This window comes from Sparus aurata, chromosome 24 (genome assembly GCF_900880675.1).
Source record: "Sparus aurata chromosome 24, fSpaAur1.1, whole genome shotgun sequence".
Taxonomy (NCBI): Eukaryota; Metazoa; Chordata; class Actinopteri; order Spariformes; family Sparidae; genus Sparus; species Sparus aurata.
The window spans coordinates 19,784,031-19,804,981 of record NC_044210.1 but is presented as its reverse complement, the minus strand read 5'-3'; the positions used below and the strand labels follow the sequence as shown (position 1 = coordinate 19,804,981).

The window sequence follows — 20,951 nt, the reverse complement described above, 5'->3', positions numbered from 1 at the left end:
TAATGTGATGGAACTATTTATTCCTAAGTTAATACAAATGTGAAAAGAAAGAAATTCAGTTTGTTTTGGAAAGTTTGCTTCATACGTCGGTCTGATTCCAGCAGTCTTTAGCAGATATACTTTCTGTAAACCTGCAACAACCCCCAAATGTAGAAATGACATTTACATGGTGTTGTGGATCTCACTGGTTTACTTTGAAGACCTGCCTCAGTCTGCCTCTGATGAGCTTCTGTATACATGCAACAAAAGCCTTCCTGCTTCGAGTTCCTTGTACAATCTGCTAAAAACATCCAAGAAGTTCTTCAACAGAAGAAAGAAGAGAAAGCAGCTGAAGCGACTGAATAAATCTGACAGAGATTTTTGATAAATCTTCTGTTTAATCAGACCACAAAACAGACATTAACGAGCTAGCTAGCGTGCTATCTCAGGTGTTAATGTGCGTTTTCCCTGCAGTTGGTTTGTAAAACGACGGCCTCAGTGGAGCTGACACAGCAGATTGTGAGCTGTAGTTTCCCCTGTAAACAAACTGACCTCTTCAGCTGACGAGCTGCAGCTGTGGACTCCCGGCTGAAGAGGTCGGTGTGTTTACTGGGTAAACAACAGCTCATGAACCACTTTATCAGAACTTTATCAGAACTGCAAGAAACACAAACACAACCAGATCTGACAGAGGGATAATTACCTGTAAACTTGAAGTAAAGTGAAGTCAGAAGCGAGTTGAAAGTGTGTTATCTGTTCCATGTTGGTGTGGAGTTGATCAGATTTGCATGCAGTACTCCTCCTCCTCTCATTAACACTAACACTGTTCCTGCAGCCTCCCTCAGTCTCATCCTCTCTTCTCTCCTGCCTGACTAACATTCTCTGCAGAGCCTCAGCTGTCAGTGCTACGAGCTAAACTCTCCCCCTGCGCTGCTTACTGTCTGTCTGTCTGTCTGTTTGTCTGCCTGTCTCTCTGTCCGTCTGCCTGCTGCGCTCCTCTAGCCCGCAGCCGAATCCCCCGACCCAGCATGAGTCAGGGCTGCAGCCGCGAAACCAGTCGCGAGAGCAGCCGCGACACCAGCCCCGCCAGGGGCTTCTCCCCCCTGGGTGAGTATGTTACTGAAGATCCACCAAAACCTCCTTTCTTTGCACACCAGAGCTCATAGAGGCAAGTAGAAGAGCACTGAAGGTGTGTTCAGACCAAACAAGAAGGAATATTTGGAGTTTGATCGTTTGATTATTAGTTTTTATTGCCGTTACTCACACGGCACCCAGCTGTCTGGATGACTGCAGCTTCCAGCGTTACCTGAGGCTGACCGGTGCCCAGGTCACCTGTCATCTGTCTGCAGTGAGTGGCAGCTTCTTAATACGTGTGTTAAAATCAATAAATAGTAACCGTGACCAGCAAGTAGACGTAGACTGAATGAATCTGTCTGACCAGATCGATGTGAACGCAAAACAAAGAGATTTCTCTGTGATCTGACACAATAAACGGATCAGAAGAAGCTGAAATAGTATTATCGTAATGACGCCTTGTAAAAAGCCTGAATTCAAGCAGGCAACTTTTAAATGTTTGTTCCCTGAGTGGAGTTTGGACTGATTAGGACTGTGCTGAGACATATTTCAAAACTTACCAGGTCATCGGACTTCCTCGGTCACTTTTGTCCACATCAGCTCCTGTTTTGTCCTGCCTCAGTACGAGAAGATGTTTAATCGTTCAGCTCTGGTCTCGTTAGTGATTATAATACTCCATTGGTGTTCATGACATCAGCGATGTGTGAACGTCATCACTGACGGGCTCTCAGGACGCAGCATCATGCAACATCCTTACTTGAGTTCAATATTATTTGAATAGTTTGCTTCTCGTTTGGTCTGAATGCCTCTTTAGACTATCATGTGGAAAAGACACTTAGTTTGAAGTCATTTAAAGTTTATGAAGTGCACAAAAGGCTGGAACACATCAGCCGTCTGTGATCCTGCACATCTGTCTCCTGCCTGATTCTCTGCATGCTTTTAAATGTCCAGATTCTCGTCTCCTCTTTTGAACTAATCTTCTGCTGAACTGTGTGTAATGATGTGAGGAGTGCAGCTGAGACAGAAATACAGTTTTTCTGATACGATGATGATACTGTGGGTTCCTCAGTGAGACGTTGTTGTCTTTGATTGTTACGTCCTGCAGTGACTCGCCGACACTCCCGCTCCACCAGCGCCCTGTCCTCTGCAGAGTGCTACTCAGGTGACCAGTGAGCTCTCTCAGCAGGCAGATCACTCAGTCAGCCAGACGCAACAACAAAGTTCAACATCTGTCTGTATCTTAGAAACACCTGACTCAGTTATCTGGCTGACTGAGCTCTCCCGCTGAGTGAAGCCTCACCCTGCATGGAACGACTCGGGTGGGAAACAACCAGCATTCAGTCTGCAGCTGTTCAGATACCGGAAGTGAAAGTAAAAGATAAAAACGTTTGACGAAACAGAAAGAGATGCACAGAGGCAGTAACTCTAGTTTTCTCTGCCTTAGTTTTGAGTTTCATCAGCTGCTGAATCAGACAGAAAGTCTCGGTTGTTTTCCACTTTGGTTCACGTAAAGCAGTTCATGGATACAAAGACGGCGACACTCATCTCGCCTGATGCAACATGCTGCTGTTATCTTCAGCTCTAGAATCAGGAGGGTGGAAACTGTGAAGCAGATATTTTGCAGGACATTTTAAACTTTTTCTTTGCAGCTTCATGATGATTATTTTACGCCGTGCACACGACTTGTTATTTTTGATAAAGCGATGCTGACTCACGTGACATCTTTGTGTGTTTGTATGATTTGCATCTTGTATTTATCGTGTTGGATGGAACATGTTGCTGCTCTCTGCTCACATTCTGTTGCAGCTTTCTTTGCTGTTTCTTTTGGGCCGGGTCTGTTAAAGTATTGTTCAGGATGCTATTCTTATTGTTTTAAAGTAGTTATGAAGTCCATCTCACAAAGTTGATCTGGATCCATAAAAACAGGACCGAGTCACTCCTCACTTCTACATCTGATTTCTTTTATGAATCTGACATTTTCTGTGCAACTCATGACCAGAATTATAAATATTATAAATAAATGTAAGAGTGAAGAGTGAATCGTGTTCCTCTTTATCATCATTCTTATTATTTAATCCATTTAATGCCTGTTACTTCTGCACATTTGATGGTGTCCCGTGTTGGTCATGGTACCGCCGTCCTCTCGACCTGCTGATCATGTTTCCTTCTTCCTCCTGCAGACCGTCTGTCGCATCAGGCTCGGATCTCAGCCTCCGTCAACGCCATGAGAATCCTCAACACCGGCACCGACGTCGAGGCAGCGGTCGCTGACGCTCTGGTGAGAACACACGCAGAAAAATATATTCTTCTTTACACGTTTGTGTAGTTTTATAGTTTGCAGAGAAACATGGTTGGTTACAATCTTCACATCACATCAAGGACTTTCTGGTAACAAAAACACCAGATTAATCCTTTAATATGAAACTAAATGAAGCCTGTGTGATGTCGTTGAGCTCATGTCTCCTCTTTCTTCCTGGATTTTGCACATTTCAGCTCTTAGGAGACTCGAGGAGTAAGGTACAAAGAAATCTGACCCGCGGTGTCACTGCATGCAGCATGAGCATGAAACATTAACGTTATATTCTGAACATGAAGAGTGAGACGGATAATTTACTGACAGAAACTCTGACAGAAGATAACGACACTAATCAGCTGCTCAGGGTTTTTAGTTATTCAGAAGACGTCATGGTAAGAAGCTGGTTATTAACAAGCAACATATTTAAAATGTCTTCAAACATTCTTACCTCAAGATTTATTTAAGATTACGCAAGTTTTATTGATCATAATATTCTGATTTTCTTCCAACAAGCAGTTAATAAAAAGCTCGTAATGTCTGTCAAATATTTCCAGGAAACTTTAACTTGTTTGTGACATTTGTCAGATGTTGCCTGGTGATGACCGCACACTAACCATGACATCAGCAGACCTGTAAAATGAAGAGTTACCTTTTATTCTAACTGGACAGACTCTGTGTATCACAGTCATTTAATCTTGTCTACAAGCTGTCATTAGTTTGGTAAAAGCTGCTTGTTTGTCTCATGAATCAGCACGTTGGAGAACGACAGCTCATCCATCTTCTCACATCATCAGAAGCCTGCATGAGTCGGCCTGTAGCTGCATGGTAGATCCTCTCACAGTAGATAGAGAACAGAGGAGTTATTTAGCCCCGCCTCTAAACGCCGTCCTCTCTCCTGTCGCTCAGCGGAGGCCGGTGAGGCGGCGCTTCGAGTCTCCTGGAATGTACTCTGACGACGACGCCAACAGCGACGCCTCCAGCGCCTGCTCCGAGCGCTCGTACAGCTCGCGCAACGGCGGCATGGCGCCGCACTACATGCGTCAGACGGAGGACGTGGCCGAGGTGCTGAACCACTGCGCCAGCGCCAACTGGTCTGAGAGGAAGGAGGGTCTGCTGGGCCTGCAGAACCTGCTCAAGAGCCAGAGGATGCTCAGGTGGCTGTCGACCATCTTTAGACTCTGATTAGCTCAGGATTCCTTTCACTGTCCGTTCACTTGATCGACCTTCTGCTTTTTCTGTCCGACAGTCGCGTGGAGCTGAAGAGGCTTTGTGAGATCTTCACCAGGATGTTTGCAGACCCTCACAGCAAGGTGAGCTTCAGAACCACAGACGGCAGCCGAGCGTTTCTCCTCAACAAACCTTCAGCCTCTGCAGAGAGCTGCTGGTGGTTTGAGTCACAGCTCACGTGTCTGAACTAACTGCAGGACAAACTAACAGTGTTTTCTTGTTGCATGCCTCGTCGCTGCTCGCTGTGGACTCTAACACACACCAGAGAGTAAGTGTTTACTCACCGTACTCACCGTCAGCTGTCCTGTCTCACCTCAGCAGCACCAACACATGCAGGAATCTGACTCTGGGCTGGTTTTCTCTCCTCGCCAGGTGTTCAGCATGTTCCTGGAGACTCTGGTGGACTTCATCACGCTGCACAGGGACGACCTGCAGGACTGGCTCTTTGTGCTGCTCACTCAGCTGCTCAAGAAGATGGGGGCCGACCTGCTGGGCTCCGTCCAGGCCAAAGTCCAGAAGGCGCTGGACGTCACCAGGTGGGATCAGATCTCTCTGTAATATTTTACACAAAGAGTGAAAGAATTCTATGAAGATATTATTGGTACAGAGGGTTTGAGCACCTGTAACAGTGGAATTTGTAGTTGTGTACAGTGATTGTGTGTGTGTATCAGTAAATGTGTAGTCACATACTCTGATTGTGTACTTGTAGATTTTTTTTCTGTCCACAAATACAACACAACACTGACACGTTCACAAATTCTTAATTACAGGTGCACAAATCCTATTTTACAAGTCACAGATTAAAAAACTGACACGCTCACATTTTTGCTCCAGTTGTTGTATATTTGGTGCAAAACATATTTGTGCACCTGTATCAGACAATGTGAACTTGTGGACAAAATCTGAATATGTGCAAATCTGAATGTGAACTTGTGCAATAAATGTTCAATGTATGTAAAATAATTTCCCACGAAAATACGTGTTCTTTTAAAACACAAACACAAATCGATAAGTAGAAGTGTGCGAATCTTCTCCACGAGTCACAGATTCTGTTTCCTTCAACTACAAATCATGAATCCCGCCTCCACTGAGATATGTGGTGCAAAACTATCTGTGCTTTCAGTCTGTGGTGCAAAAGGCGGGTGCTGATCTCAGATCGACTGATCCCACAGCCAATCAGAGGAGAGAGGCTTTTGTCCCACAGCCAATCAGGGGGGAGGGTGATTCGGCACGTCTTAAACTAACAGCAGCGGAGACAGCGTCTCCTGCTAGCTAGCAGGCTAACGACTGTTCAGCGGTGGTCTCACTGGCACCGTTTTGTAAAAGTGGACATGTCAGCTGGCAAACTTAGAGCAAACATGAGAATTTGTGTTTCTATACTTTAGCTCCTGTCCTAGCAATGAGCAGTTACTACAGCGACTCCCTTTAGCTTCACCGAAGCTAGCTTGGCTAGCGTCATGCTCGTCGTTATAAGCTGCGGTCAAAGACAGCCGTGGTTGGCGTTAGCTTGGTCAAATCAGCCGCACGTTGTTTTCTAGTGTGCGAATCTATTAACATTTACGGTAATCCTAATCACAGTCAGACCCGTGAACATTACGATACTTTTACAGTAATTATTCCCTTAACAGAGGACAAGATTAAGGATATTATTTGATGCAGACATTTACCGGGAATAATGGCTGTAAAAGCCTCGTATGTTTCACGGGTCTGACCCACAGCCAAACCAGCAGCTCTTCAGAGCGGCTTCACTACGATTACCGTACATTTTATTCTCATACTTTATTAATCTCCGGGGGGGAATTATGTTATCAGATATTTCACATGCTACATGCAAACAAACCTGAAATGTGTTTGTAGCCGTAAGCGCGCGCACACACACACGGCTGATTTGACCAAGCTAACGCGAAGCGCGGCTGGCTTTGACCGCAGCTTATAACGACGAGCATGACGCTAGCCAAGCTAGCTTCGGTGAAGCTAAAGGGAGTCGCTGTAGTAACTGCTCATTGCTAGGACAGGAGCTAAAGTATAGAAACACAAATTGTCATGTTTGTTCGAAGTTTGCCAGCTGACATGTCCACTTTTACAAAACGGTGCCAGCGAGACCACCGCTGAACAGTCGTTAGCCTGCTAGCTAGCAGGAGACGCTGTCTCCGCTGCTGTTAGTTTAGTACGTGCTGAATCACCCTCCCCCCTGATTGGCTGTGGGACAAAAGCCTCTCTCCTCTGATTGGCTGTGGGATCAGTCGATCTGAGATCAGCACCCGCCTTTTGCACCACAGACTGAAAGCACAGATAGTTTTGCACCACATATCTCAGTGGAGGCGGGATTCGTGATTTGTGGTTGAAGGAAACAGAATCTGTGACTCGTGGGGAAGATTCGCACACTTGTACTTATCGGTTTGTGTTTGTGTTTTAAAAGAACACAAGTATTTTCGTGGGAAATTATTTTACATACATTGAACATTTATTGCACATATTCAGATTTTGTCCACAAGTTCACATTGTCTGATACAGGTGCACAAATATGTTTTGCACCAAATATACGACAACAACTGGAGCAAAAATGTGAGCGTGTCAGTTTTTTAATCTGTGACTTGTAAAATAGGATTTGTGCACCTGTAATTAAGAATTTGTGAATGTGTAAGTGTTGTGTTGTATTTGTGGACAGAAAAAAAATCTACAAGTACACAATCAGAGTATGTGACTACACATTTACTGATACACATACACAATCACTGTACACAACTACAAATTCCACTGTTACAGGTGCTCAAACCCTCTGTACCAATAATATCTTCATAGAATTCTCCTCACTCAACTCTTAAAATCACAACATTTGTGAAGGGAGTCTGGTGATGTTGTGGTTACTAGTTCAGTGGTTAGGTTAGTTTGTCTTCGTCTTCTTTATCTCTAGAAAGTATCAGATCATGATCAGTAACTCTGACACAGATGAATTAGATCCGTGTTCAGTGTCTCTGAGACTCTGGTGTGCTTCCTGCTCCCGTGCAGAGAGTCCTTCCCGTACGAGCAACAGTTCAACATCCTGATGCGATTCATCGTGGATCAGACGCAGACGCCCAACCTGAAGGTGAAGGTGGCCATCCTGCGCTACATCGAGGCGCTGGCCCGTCAGATGGACCCGGCCGACTTCGTCAACTCCAGCGAGACCCGCCTCGCCGTCTCGCGCATCATCACCTGGACCACCGAGCCCAAGAGCTCCGACGTCCGTAAGGTAGGAGGACGAGCAGCTCCGCTGATTCTCCTTTACGTTTCTTTACTTTTCTCCGTTTCATCTGTCTTGATTTTATTTGTTTTTCTTGTCCAATCGCCATTTCTCACTCACCACACCCCCAGACCCTTCATAACTGGGCAGGGGAGGAGTTCTCAGGCCGAGCCAGTACCGTGGCCTCTCTGCCTGGAGAGGGCAACCTGGAGGAGAGGTGCAAGCAGGTAGAATCTCATCAGCCAGAGCAGCATGAGCTCCTCTAACCCGGCCTGAGAGGCTCTCAGAGCGATGGGTGTGAAAACACTCAGATAACCGACCGTGAGCGAGCTGTGTGGACGCTTCTCAACACTAACTGCTCTGAAACCGACTCTCAGGCTCGTGTTTCATAACCCGACATGTCGTTAGAGCGAGGAGCACTGAAGCAGCAGACAGATTTAATTAACTGTGCATGAGTTTCATGAGACATGAGACACTAACAGTAACAAACGAGACGTTTCTGCTCCAGACAGTTTCTGCAGTTTAACGCCTTCTTCTGTAAACTTTGACATGTTTCTTGATGAAGTGAAAAACGCTCGTTCCGGCTTTTTCCTGAAGTTTTCCTTTTTAATTAGTTTGAATGTTGAACACGTGCTGCATGTTCACTGCAACAAATACGCTTCATAACATCAGCTCCTCTCAGATTTACATGGAAATGGAACGTCTCTCTTTTCTTAAAACAGAGTTGAAACTAAAGCGCTGTCTGCTGAGGAGGTTTCTCTGGTGGTTTAACTTTACAGCTCAGATGTTATTCAGCTCACTCTCTGCTCCTCTTTATTTAAATCATGTCCAGAGAAACATCTTTATTAAACATTGTGTCTCCGAGTTGGAAACAAAATAACAGACTTGTATTAACGTGAGACGCTGCGGGAGAGCGTCGTGTGAGAGGCGGCGCTGTGACGTCCTCTTCACATTTAAAACGAGACAATCAACATGTTGCTGATGTTTCAGACTTTTATTATTCTCACCTCTCAGTTGTTGTGCTTTGAGAGGCTCCGGGTACTGAACCAACCAGAGATCAGGTTAAAGTAACACACCTTTGTGTCTGTGTGTGTGTGTGTGTGTGCAGGCGGCCCAGGTGGTTCTGATCGCCCTGTTTGAGCTCAACACTCCAGAGTTCACCATGCTGCTGGGCGCCCTGCCCAAAACCTTCCAGGACGGAACCACCAAGCTGCTGCACAACCACCTGAGGAACGCCAGCGCCAGCAGCGGCATCGGCATGGTAACACACACGGCCTCCCGATCAGCTGTTTGATTGATTGATTGATTAGTGTTTGACCAGTCAGTGGCTAAACTGAGATCAGTTCTGAGGTGGTCTGCGTGTCTCGCTGTGTTTCAGGCGTCTCCCAGTAACTCTTCGGGTCGGACGCCTCCTCGGCAGCCCGGCAGCCGCAGCAGCCCGCTGACCTCGCCCACCAACTGCTCCCACGGAGGGCTCTCACCCAGGTACTGATCCGAAGAGTCCCGACTCACAGATCAGCTCATCCTCATCACGGCCACACTAACACGTCTACACCTGCGCTCCATCAATCTGGTTCTTTATAAATACACTTCCTGTTTGTTCTTCTGTCTTCTAACTGAAGCTGCTGTAGAAGTCGTTCTCTAAAACTGAAATACGTCACTAATAAACGACCTGTTATCTTATTGATCAAACACCAGACGCCACCGCTCCATCCTCGCCTCCACCCGCCTGTACTAACACTGACTGAGAACACTGCTCCTACTTCTTCTCACATCTCTATCTCCTCCTCTTCCTCTCCTCCCGCGCCTCCTCTTCCTCCCCGGCCGGTCGCAGTCGGCTGTGGGGTTGGAGCGCCGACGGGCTCTCCAAGTTCCCTCCTCCACCCTTCCCCTCCCCTCTTCCTCCGCCCGCCGCCCACTCCTCCCTCAAGGCAGTGCGGCGAGCTTACTCACCCAGGTAACCCCACCCCTCTCTTCCTCCTCCTCCTCCCTGTTGTGTGGTTTCACAGCAGACCTAAAATATGATCAGCTCTCACATTTGTTTCTGCATCGATGAATAAAGCGTCTGTGCTTCTGTGAAACCGTCTCATCAGTCGTCCTTCACTGTCCAGTCGTTTACTTTATGTTTCTATGGAACGTGTCGTCACTCTGTCGTCGACTCGCCCGTTTGTCTCGACCTCCGTCAGTTTGTCTGCCTGCACCGTGACGCCCGACACACCAGGCCGACAGTCGTCTGTGGGTCGAGTTGTTGGACCTCTGGCACTGTTTGGGCTTGTTGGCAGGGTTTGGTACCGACCTCGGTACTTTAAAGGGAACCGACTGAAGTAGAGATTCACATTAAATCAGTCGATGCCAAACTTACAGTAGAACTGAGACAGAACTGAGCCACCATTTATTTATATAATAAGCAGTCGGCCCGCTAGCTCGCTGCTATGTTCTGTGATGTCGGTGTGGTGTGTCCGGGCCCGGGAGAAAGTGGACTCTGACTGCACAGTTCTGCCTGTTTCCTCGTCACGGACCGGATGTGTTGTAATGTTTCAGACTTCTGGGACCAGAACAATTACAAATAAGACCAAGAAGTGAAAATAAAAGCAGATCCAAGAAGACTTCACCTACAGGTTCAGTCATGTGACGGTCCTGGATGAGCACCGTGTTGGTTCTGACGATCGTCAGTGAGGATTGTGTTCGGTCCGTGTCCAGGAAACCGTCCTCCATCATTACTCACAGACTTTAAACCAACACGGTGCTGATCCAGGACCGTCACATGACTGAACCTGTATGTGAAGTCGTCTTGGATCAACACAGAGAGGCTGAAGTTCTTTAGTCCAAGATTAAACGAGACGAGTCCGGTTCAGGCAGTCTGGTTTAGAGCTGCTTTACAAATAAAGATGAGTTGATAGATGAAGATGGATTTTCTCTCCCTCGCTGCCGCAGCATGCTGGAGTACGACAGTGAAAACCTGAACTCGGAGGAGATCTACAGCTCGCTCCGCGGCGTCACCGAGGCCATCCAGAACTTCAGCTTCCGCAGCCAAGAAGACCTGATGGAGCCGCTGAGACGGGACGGCAAGAGGGACGGCATGGTGAGGAAACAGCTCGTTAGTTTGTTTACCTGGTGGTACCAAGGCATGGCAGTTTCCCTGAGACCACGCTGACGTCTTCAGATGATTGTTTTATGCGACCAAAAGCTAAAAATCTTTAATTTACTGTCAGAGAATCAGAATAAAACAAGCAGTTTTTATATCATGTAATATAAAGTTCTAAACGAGTTCTTGTGGCTCTGTGACGGGTTTTTTCTCCAGTCCGGCGTCGGGGCGTCCTCAGACTCTGGTGACGTGGTGGCCGGAGGTCGCACAGCGCTGGACAACAAGACGTCGCTGCTCAACACGCCGTCACCGCGCTCCTTCGCCGGCCCGCGCTTCCGAGACTACAACCCGTACAACTACACGGACAGCATCAGCACGCTGGACAAAGGCGGCCTGAAGGAGGCGCTGTACGAGGACGCGGTGGAGCAGCTGAGGGACGGTGAGACGACGGCAGCTGAGGAGTTCTGACATCATTTGTTTGTGGTGATTTGAATCTAATCTGAGACGTTTCGTTCGCAGGCGGCCGACAAGAATGTGTTGAAAATAAGATCATGAGCCCGAAAAGCTTCCCAGGTAAAGACAGAACCGACGTCTTCTGTCTGTTTATGTTTCGTTGATTGAATGTGAGCTTCAGACTTTTCCCAGCGTCACACACTTCCTGCAGCACTCAGAGCTGCTTTTGTTTGAATTATGAGCAAAGTAACACAACATTAATCTCCGATCTGCCACATGAGTCCAGACAAAACCCCCCTCGGACAATCTGAGAGTGAATTTATGTTTGTGATTTCCGCAGCCGGCCCCGCGGAGCAGCTGGAGCTGGTCGGGACTCTGCTGAAGGAGCTCTCCCACAGCCAGGCGGGGGAGCGAGGCCCGGAGGAGAGACGGGGGACCCTGCTGGAGCTGCTGAAAGTGGCCCGCGAGGACAGCCTGGTGGTCTGGGAGGAGCACTTCAAGACCATGCTGCTGCTGCTGCTGGAGACGCTGGGAGACAAAGACGTGAGGACACAACACGTTAGTGAGCGTCACATGTGTAGGAAACTCTCTGACAGTCGCGTTAACGGACTTCTCTCTCGCAGCACACGATCCGGGCGCTGGCCCTGCGAGTCCTGAAGGAGATCCTGAGGAACCAGCCGGCCCGCTTCAAGAACTACGCCGAGCTCACCATCATGAAGACGCTGGAGGCTCACAAAGACTCGCACAAGGAGGTGAGGATCCTTCTCACGTCTGGTTCACGGTCGTTTTGTCAGTTTTGATCCTACGTCTGCCTCTCTGCAGGTGGTGCGTGCGGCGGAGGAGGCGGCCTCCACTCTGGCGTCCTCCATCCACCCAGAGCAGTGCATCAAAGTCCTCTGCCCCATCGTGCAGACGGCGGACTACCCCATCAACCTGGCCGCCATCAAGATGCAGACGAGGGCCATCGAACGCATCGCCAAGGAGCCGCTGCACCAGCTGCTGTCGGATATCATACCTGGACTCCTGCAGGTGAGACGCCGTCTGTGCTGCAGCCGTGTCGTCAGGACGCAGTCGTCCAGTGTTTGATTCAGTTTCGTCTGCCGCTGCAGGGCTACGACAACACGGAGAGCAGCGTGAGGAAGGCCAGCGTCTTCTGCCTGGTGGCCATCTACTCTGTGATCGGAGAGGAGCTGAAGCCGTACCTGGCTCAGCTCACCGGCAGCAAGGTACGCTCACTTCCTGTCAGCTGAGAACAGAGAGCAAACAAAAAGCAACAAGTGAGGAAACACAAAACTAATGAAGTGCAGGAACACAGACGAGTCACGAGCAGCAGAAACAGGACAGGAAGTCATGACACATGAGGGCAGAACTACAAAATAAAACAGGAAATGTGCCTTTCAGTTTCATGTTTTACTTCTTTGTTTCAGAATAACATTCAGCTCTGACTGTCAGCATATTGAGATTGAGGTTAAATCAGGAAGTTAGAAACGACACAGTGAGTCATGTGACCTCCATGAAGCTGATGTCATGGCGAGGTGTGTGTGGGTGGAGCAGAGTTGAACCTGCCGTCTCCTCCTACAGATGAAGCTGCTCAACCTGTACATCAAGAGAGCTCAGACCTCCACCAGCAACAGCAGCAGCTCCTCCGACATCTCCTCCTACTAACTCCTCCTCGGCTCCGCCCGCCTCCGTCACAGAAACCTTTTCATTCCAGTCGTGGTTTCATGTCTCCCGTCGTCGTCGAGATGATTCCTGTTTGTCGAGGAGCTCGTGCTTCGCGGCTCCAGTTTCCGGACCATCCTCTTGATTCTAATGTTCCCGGGCGGTCAGGTGATCCTTCCATAACGAACCCGGCGCTCCACCTGAACCGCCTCCCTTCACACTTTAGAGTCATGAGCCTTAAGACTTCCTGTTCCATCCACGTACGATGGGACCGAGCAGACATTTTGTAGAGATCTCCTCCTCCTCCTCCTCCTCCTCCTCCTCCTCCTCCGACCGTCGTCTCTCACCGAGGCGATCCTGAACCGATCCCTCGCTGTGATCCGTCTTCTTGAACTGAACAGAACCGAGGTGAGTGCGGACCACGGAGAGGAGCGAGGAGAGCTGTGGCCGTCAGTATTTTATTCATTTAACCAACTTTTCTTTGTTTTTGCTTTGACACATCAAACCTTATTGTATACTGAATGTAAAGCTTTGACAGGTTGTGCTCCTCCCTCCTGAACTACTGCCTCATTGTACCCGTTGGATCAGTCTTAAAGGCGTTCTGAGCGTTTCATGAGTTTTAGAAAGTGGCACTAAAGTCTTGAAAAGGCTGAAGACTAATAAGTTAAAATAACGAGCTTTCATTAGTGACAACTCAACGAGAACAGCTGCTTCTCTTCTGCTGTCACACTCATTAAGATGATAATAATGTGAAATCCACGTTCATGTCAGTTTACATCGCGGGATCATTTGGCTGGCCAATGATTTGAAGCACTACAGAGAGTCAGAGTTGATTAACGAAGGACCCGAACACCAGCAGAAGATATCAGAGACGATATTAAAGATATCACACAAGAGCAAAAATCATTTTTAAACACGTGAAGAACAGAAATCCGGTCCGTGTAACACCGTGTCACTTCCTGTTCATCATTTTGGACTGTTTAAGTTGAACTGACTCTACAGAATGTTTTTACAAAGTGTAAAAAGTCAAACAGCTTTTGTCATTAACTGAAATATGCAAATGTTCTTAATTTAAAGTTTATCCGACCTCGATTGGGGTAAAAAGTTGAATTGAAACTACAAAATGTTTTTGCAAAGTGTTAAAATGATCTGATCTTATATGTCTGAGAGTCAAGTGAGGAAAATAATATCTACATATATACGTATAAATATTTATATGTCAGGTGAATTAATTTTGTTCCTCAGAGAGTCAAAACCAACTAAATTAACTTCAGTGTGAGTTCAGTCGGAGAGCTGTCGTCTTAAAACGGGACCAAACATTCACAAAACCTCCTCAGACGGTTCGACAACTCTTAAGACTCTTTAAATATAAAATATTCTTTTTGTTTTGAAGTTCACCGACCTGAAAGAGACTGAGAACAAAAGTCTGATCTGTGTTTATGACTTTGGAACTGGTGACAAAAAGGTTTTTGCAGAATAATCTGTCAGTTCCTTCATTTTATTAAATATTTTATGAGTGAAACAAAGTGAAAAATGAAGATACGACCAGTTAGCGTAGCTTAGCATAAAGACTGGAAACCAAGGGAAACTGCTAGCCTGGATCTGTCACTGCAGCTGGCCAAGAATTCATCCAGCTGATGAAATAAGGTCGATATGAGGGTAAAAATGAAGCTACAGCCAGTTAGCTTCACTTTTTAGGAGGGAAAATGTGCTGTGCATGAAACAGAGTGATTTTTCTTTCACTCAACAAACAAATTTCTTTATTTTTTTACAGCTGAATTTTTTGTCTTTACTCGCTCGAACATGGAAATCATGTTTTCAAAGATCATTATTATTTTCCCGCCAGTTCTTGAGTCATAAACACAGAAGAGAAGATAATTAGGATTATTAATAATATGATTATTAAGATGTTCTGTAGAACAAGTTCAGAATCTTTAATTTACGTTTATTGACGACAGATATTAGAAACGGACCTGACGAGTGTTTCACGGACCTGATGTTTAAATCAAACTGTGGATTTTTTAGAATCATTTTCAAAGACTGAAAGTACAAAAATAAGAATATGATAATTTTTAGAAGGATGAAATAAAACCACTGAAGACAGACGGGATGTTTCTCTGCTGACTGAAGGATGTGGAGCTGAAGGCCCGGTTCTGTTTGACCCGGGAGCTTGATGGTTTTAACGTCTGCTGTCGAGACTACTGTGATTTGTAGAGTTTCATTCCAAAATACTGAAGTATTTATGTCAAGTTACACTTAAAAAGTAATCTATAGGTCAAGACTGAAGTCTCAAGAAGAGCATCAGTGTTTTAATTTATGGCTGACGAACTGTTCACCCTGTGTTCTTGTTTTAAAGATGGTTTAATGAGCGGTTCTGGGAAGAACTCGTCCGTATCAGCTGTTCCTAAATCGAATGTAAGTCCACTCGGAGACTTCGACCGTTAAAATGTGAAATATTCTCAGCAAATGGGCCTAAATCTGACCGAAAGATCGACAATCTGAATGACGAGATGCTACTAATAAATAAAATAAAGAAGCAAGCGACAACGCTGACTGGATGGAGCGTGACGTGCCGGCGTTTGTTTGATCTGTGGACATTAGCAATAAACTCTTTTCACGTCGAAGCACTGTAAACTTCCATCGTGTTCCTCCTTTGAGACGCTCTCGCTGGTCAATGTACAGAAGTGTCATTTTTTAAAGTATATTATAATAAAATGTTACTGCTGCTTATTAAAACACTAACAAACGCGCCTAATAACTCCAGCGTACGTACTGTATCTGAACGGAGCGGTTCGGAGGACAGTTACCCACCGACCGACTGACCGACACACGCAAACGTTTGAATCCTCTGACCGGTTGAACTTTCCTGGTGCTAAACTCCGCCCGCCTGGTGCACAAGGAAGGATCAAACAAGCGCTACAGAGGAGGTTGAAGTCGTGTTGAAGGAGGAGGTCGACATTTTGGGGAAAAACGCTACGCTGATTTCTTGCTGAGAGTTCGATGAGAATGATATCGTGGAGAATGAAGCCAAAGCTAGTTAGCGTAGCTTAGCATAAAGACTGGGAACAAATGGAAACTGCTAGCCTGGTTCTGTCCAAAAGTCACTGAAGAAATAGTCCAGACGATGAGATGAGACGGTGACGATTAAGCTTCGACCAGTTAGCTTAGCTTAGCATAAAGACTGGACATAGAGGGGAACTGCTAGCCTGGATCTGTCCAAAAGTCACTGCACTGAGCTAAAACATATTCCACATGAGAAGATTGATACTTGAGTAGACATGAAGCCAAAGTGAGTTAGCTTAGCTTAGCTTAGCTTAGCATAAAGACTGGGAACAAAGGGAAACAGCTAGCATGGTTCTGCCCATAAGTTCACTGCACCCGGCCATGAAATCATCCAGATGTTGAATGATTGATGCCACAGTAAAAATGCAGCTACAACCAGTTAGCTTAGCTTAGCATAAAGACTGGGAACAAAGGGAAACAGTTAGCCTGGTTCCGCCTCAAAGCCACTACACCGGGCCAAGAAATGGTCCCGAAAAAACTCGAATGTCAGCAAAAATTGAATCCAACAGTCAAGTGTGACGTGTCAAACAGACCAGGCTCTCTCCAGTCTTAATGCTAAGCTAAGCTAACAGCTAGTATCAGCACCAGCTAACTCTCAGTAAGAAGACGTTAGCTTCCCAGAATATCGACCTCTGTCCGTGACCCGAAGTGAAGGATGACGTTACTGAAGATCTTCTGGCCTTACTTCATCTCTTCAGACTCGATAACTCGGACTGTTAAATGTTCTGCACCGCCGTCGCTTCTCTCAGCGCCGAGACGTCGATCGGCGTCAAACTCTGGACCGAATGTTTCCTCCAGAACCAATGAAGTCGTCCACAGTGACCCAGTGTTAGCCCAGCGACTGAAAAAAACTCCCTTTACTCTTTTTCTACACGTCAAACTTTCAGACGAAGAAGAGAACTCCAAATACTTGAGAATCGGATTAGAAACCTGTTGATTTCCTGAACGTGTGCCTTTGGGTCAAGAGTTCTGGCGACACACGCGGCGGTCCTGTGCGATACTAACCCGTACTAACACTACGATGACCGCGCTGCTTCTTCAGGCGGAGCGACTCGGAGAGAGCTGTACATAAGCTTCAGGCCTCTCACAGTGCATGGCTCCTGGTTACTAGTTTGATTTCACCCTCCACTATATTTATGTTTTACTTCCTGTATATATTTACATGTTTGGTTCTTTCACCTGTGATAGACTTTGCAGAACTTGAAATAAACTATCAGACTTCTATTCTCTTTGTGTTCGTCCTTTATTTCCACAGGCGGCTCATTAAAAACCTTTAACGTGAAGCGTCTTTGTGTTGTTTTTGTGTTTCTGTCTTATAAACTACAGCTCTGAACTACAACTCCCATGAGCCCCTGCAGGTGAAAGCACAGGTGGTTTGTATTTGACGTCACTGTGAACTCTTTGTCAAACGTTTGTGTGCACAGCTGAACGTTTGGGGACTAAATCCTTTAAATCCTTCAAGGATAAAAACTTTAATCGTGGAATATAAAGACGTCTTTTCTCCAGAGAAGCTGCCCTGAAGGTAATTTGTGGATTCTATTATATTTTGTACAAGTTTTATTATGTTTTTATATATTTTAGGTATTAATTAGTTGGAATTAATGTGCTTATGTTGAATTCAGCAACATTTGGAGTGAAATGATCTGATTTAAAGTCAGATGTTCAACATAAGTTGAACTAAAATCATTTGGGGGTGAAGTCACCAGCAGAGGGCGCTCTCTGCTCACTGATCCAGTTTGTTTGTTACGGGTTCACTTTTAGTCAAATATCAGAACATCGGCTGTCGGGTCAAGAGTTTGTTTCCTCCAACTTTGAGTTTTTTAAATCGACTGATTAACACAGAAGAAGTTCAGGTTCTCTGAAAACAAACGGTGGAAACATTAAATTCAAAATGTGTTTAGTTTTGATTCTGATGTTTCCAAAGTTCTGAGGTTTAAGGCCCCTGCTCTGTCGGTACCAGGTGAGTCGGGCCGGGCCTCAGATGGAGCTGCTGTACTGACGACCTTTAATTAAAGGAAAGTACCACAAAACAAGTACAAGTACTGCATCTTCATCAGTGACGGAGCAGTTGGAATTAAATGAGCCCGTTGTTGTGTAAGTTTGATGGGTCCATGCTGAGCGGTACCGGGTCGTGCCGGTCCACACGGGTCATCATGTTCTGTACAGACTTGTGGAGTCTGAGCAGGTGAGCAGGTGAGCGTGTGGTCCCTGCAGAACTCCTCCCGTCTCATCATCACACTGGTGATTACAGCGCTTGTGTAAATGTTTAAACCGCTCCTCGGATCAGCGCCTCCTGATGGAGCGTTTCATTGGCAGGTCAGAGCGTGGCGTGGGGGCGGAGTCCTCCCCGCCGTCAGACCTTGAAGCGGCTTTGTTAGCGTCTCTCAGCGGTGGCCTGCCGGCTTCATCAGTATGCACACGCCGCTGAAAATTAATTTGATTAAAGCCGCCGCGCCTCCTCCTCCGCCGCCTCCACCCGCCCGGCGCCGCCTGTTAAAGCCTCATAGTGTATGATTAGCGCGCGTTTCCCCAACCTGGCTGGGAGTGGCGGCTGGGTCGGGAGGTCGCGCCAATGAAAGAGAACGACTTCATTGTGAGATGACTGGCCCATAAATCATCGGCCGTTTTCTATAAATCACGGCAGATGGCAGGGAGCGAGCCGAGGCTCCTGGGAGCTCGTTGCGGCCCCTGTGCATGATGGGAAGGGCCGAGTTTCGCTGCGGCAGAGGCTGGCAGAAGCGCGGGGTCACTTCCAGTTTGTGGATGCGGGGGACGTGAGGTGTGGCGGAGACCCGGCCCGGGCTCGCCGGATGAGACGGAGACCCCGGAGGTCCACGTGGCGCTCGTCTCCACCCTGCCCTCCATTTAACAGGTCTAATGTGGCTGCTTAATATGGAGACAACTTCCTCCCCCTGCCGTCCCCGCGCTGCGCCCGGACCTGTCAGCCTGACACTAAGTGTCGGCCCGGGAGGGGAGACGGGCCGGCTTCATTATTCATCATGATTATTTAACAGAGCAGATCCACCTGCACCGCAGCCGCAGCGCTAACGTGGACTTCAGATCGCCACGCAGAGGACGAGTCCCCAAATCTGTTTGTGGCGGCCATTTTAGTTAGAGCAGATCCAGATAAAGCTTCTGTAAGACATTAAAGGAGCAGTTCACCTGGTGTTGGAGCGTTCTCCTACACAACTGAAGGAGATGGAGACAGAAAAAACAACCGTTTATTTTTTTCCAGATACTCAAAAACTCAATGAAAACTTTGCAGAATTAGCTGTTAGCACTTCCTGTTAGCAGTGAACTCATGCATGCACAGACAACTATCACTGGATCACTGTGAGACTGAAGGAAACTTAAAAACATGATGTTTCTAAGGCAAGTTCTGCACATAAAATGAGCGCAATTTCTCCTAAATCACTCTCTTCTACTGGAGAGTACACATGTATGATACACATGTATTTACTCAGTGTGACTCAACCTTTCCTAAGATATAATTAATTGTGATGTCCGTCGCAATAACATCTCCATAAATCTGCTTAGAAACACCAGAAGAAAGTCTCTCCTCACATGTGCAGAACTTGCCTTAGAAACATCACGTTTTTAAGTTTTCTGCAGTCTCACAGTGATCTAGTGATAGCTGCCTGTACATCCATGAGCTCACTGCTAACAGGAAGTGCTAACAGCTAATTCTGCAAAGTTTTGGACTTTTATTTTGGTCATTTAAAAAAAATAAAATAATAATAATCAAGTCTCAGCTGCTTCAGTTGTTCAGCAGAACGCTGCATCTCTGTTTTACCATGAAGCTCCAGAACTGTTCTGTGGACTACGACACTTCACCTGATTTTACATTGAGATCGTTTTGTTGAACTGTTCCTTTAATGCTGAAGCTTTAAATGCACATATCTAAACATGAATATCTGTCCTCAGATATTAATATTTAAGTGTTTGAGTCGTTGCTCGCGGCAGCAGTTCCTCCAGTGGTCAGTCGAGGGCGCTTCAGAGCTGCAGGCCGTCTGAACGAGCAGCTACAGACGCTTTAAAGCTGATATATATTATTGGACTAGTTGTTCAGATGATGTTCAGCGACATGTATCGAGCAGAGTACTTCTCATCTCGTCTCGATCTTTAATATACGCGGCGATAAAAGAGGAAAATTAAGCTGAACGTGGATCATCATCAGGGTTTCAATCTTCAGTCTTCCTCACGTGATTAAACTGAACTACACTTCCCAGAAAGCACCTGTCCAGACACGACCGTGTCAACAAGAGCTAAAGAGTCAAATTCATATTAAAATCTTATATTAAAAGGATCCAGTCACAGATCAGTGATGTCGGCCTTCTTCACCTCGTCGGGCTGATTCACGTCTCATTAATGGAGAAATCAAAGATGGCTGCCCTCAGCGCTCCATCAGCACACCGTCTGCTCTCACGTTGCTCAGAAACGGACCAGAACCGCCTCACGTCCGCTCCGGATCGCCTGTTCTGATAATGGCGGGTGTGATTTTTGCGTTCTTGGAGTTTGTTTTGAGACGAGACGTTCAGAGCTGCTCGTGTTGATCCTCCGATCAGCTCGACGTCTCGTCGTCAACACGACAGAAGATGAAGAGCAGCAGCGGTTTGGATCAGAGGTTCTGTCCGTCAACGTACACACAGAACATACCATGTGATGAATTTTACATGAGGCCTCTGCACGCTTTGTACAAACAGAGTTTTAGTCCGGAGACAGTTTGAGAGGGATGCTGTCAAACAGCCTTAAAGGAAAAGTTCACCCAAAAAACACATCACATCTTTACAGAACTGTCTCCACCGTATCTAGGTCCATTTTACTGGAATACTCTGCATCTCGTACCAGAACAATCAAAAACACTAAGAAGAAAATGTGTTTCTGATTTG

General features: G+C 46.5%; 1 protein-coding gene across 20 annotated transcripts in view; it reads left to right on the top strand.

Moving 5' to 3' along the window:
- Window positions 1-17,286, top strand: part of LOC115577176 (CLIP-associating protein 1-B-like) — a 38,391-nt gene extending 21,105 nt beyond the window's left edge. For 5 of the 20 annotated variants that reach the window (XM_030410071.1, XM_030410068.1, XM_030410084.1 and 2 more), the window contains 21 exons: window positions 982-1,086; window positions 2,159-2,215; window positions 3,234-3,331; window positions 3,547-3,570; window positions 4,256-4,503; window positions 4,596-4,659; window positions 4,842-4,844; window positions 4,949-5,112; window positions 7,586-7,808; window positions 7,931-8,026; window positions 8,908-9,060; window positions 9,178-9,284; window positions 9,634-9,756; window positions 10,734-10,881; window positions 11,101-11,323; window positions 11,404-11,457; window positions 11,678-11,880; window positions 11,961-12,089; window positions 12,160-12,366; window positions 12,447-12,563; window positions 12,919-17,286. In XM_030410071.1, coding sequence (XP_030265931.1) covers window positions 982-1,086; window positions 2,159-2,215; window positions 3,234-3,331; window positions 3,547-3,570; window positions 4,256-4,503; window positions 4,596-4,659; window positions 4,842-4,844; window positions 4,949-5,112; window positions 7,586-7,808; window positions 7,931-8,026; window positions 8,908-9,060; window positions 9,178-9,284; window positions 9,634-9,756; window positions 10,734-10,881; window positions 11,101-11,323; window positions 11,404-11,457; window positions 11,678-11,880; window positions 11,961-12,089; window positions 12,160-12,366; window positions 12,447-12,563; window positions 12,919-13,002 — 2,630 coding nt within the window. In that variant the 3' untranslated portion in view covers window positions 13,003-17,286. The remainder of the gene's footprint in view (window positions 1-981; window positions 1,087-2,158; window positions 2,216-3,233; window positions 3,332-3,546; window positions 3,571-4,255; window positions 4,504-4,595; window positions 4,660-4,841; window positions 4,845-4,948; window positions 5,113-7,585; window positions 7,809-7,930; window positions 8,027-8,907; window positions 9,061-9,177; window positions 9,285-9,633; window positions 9,757-10,733; window positions 10,882-11,100; window positions 11,324-11,403; window positions 11,458-11,677; window positions 11,881-11,960; window positions 12,090-12,159; window positions 12,367-12,446; window positions 12,564-12,918) is intronic. The other 15 variants (XM_030410088.1, XM_030410079.1, XM_030410077.1 and 12 more) reach the window with 13 other exon arrangements.
- The last annotated feature ends 3,665 nt before the right edge of the window (window positions 17,287-20,951 follow it).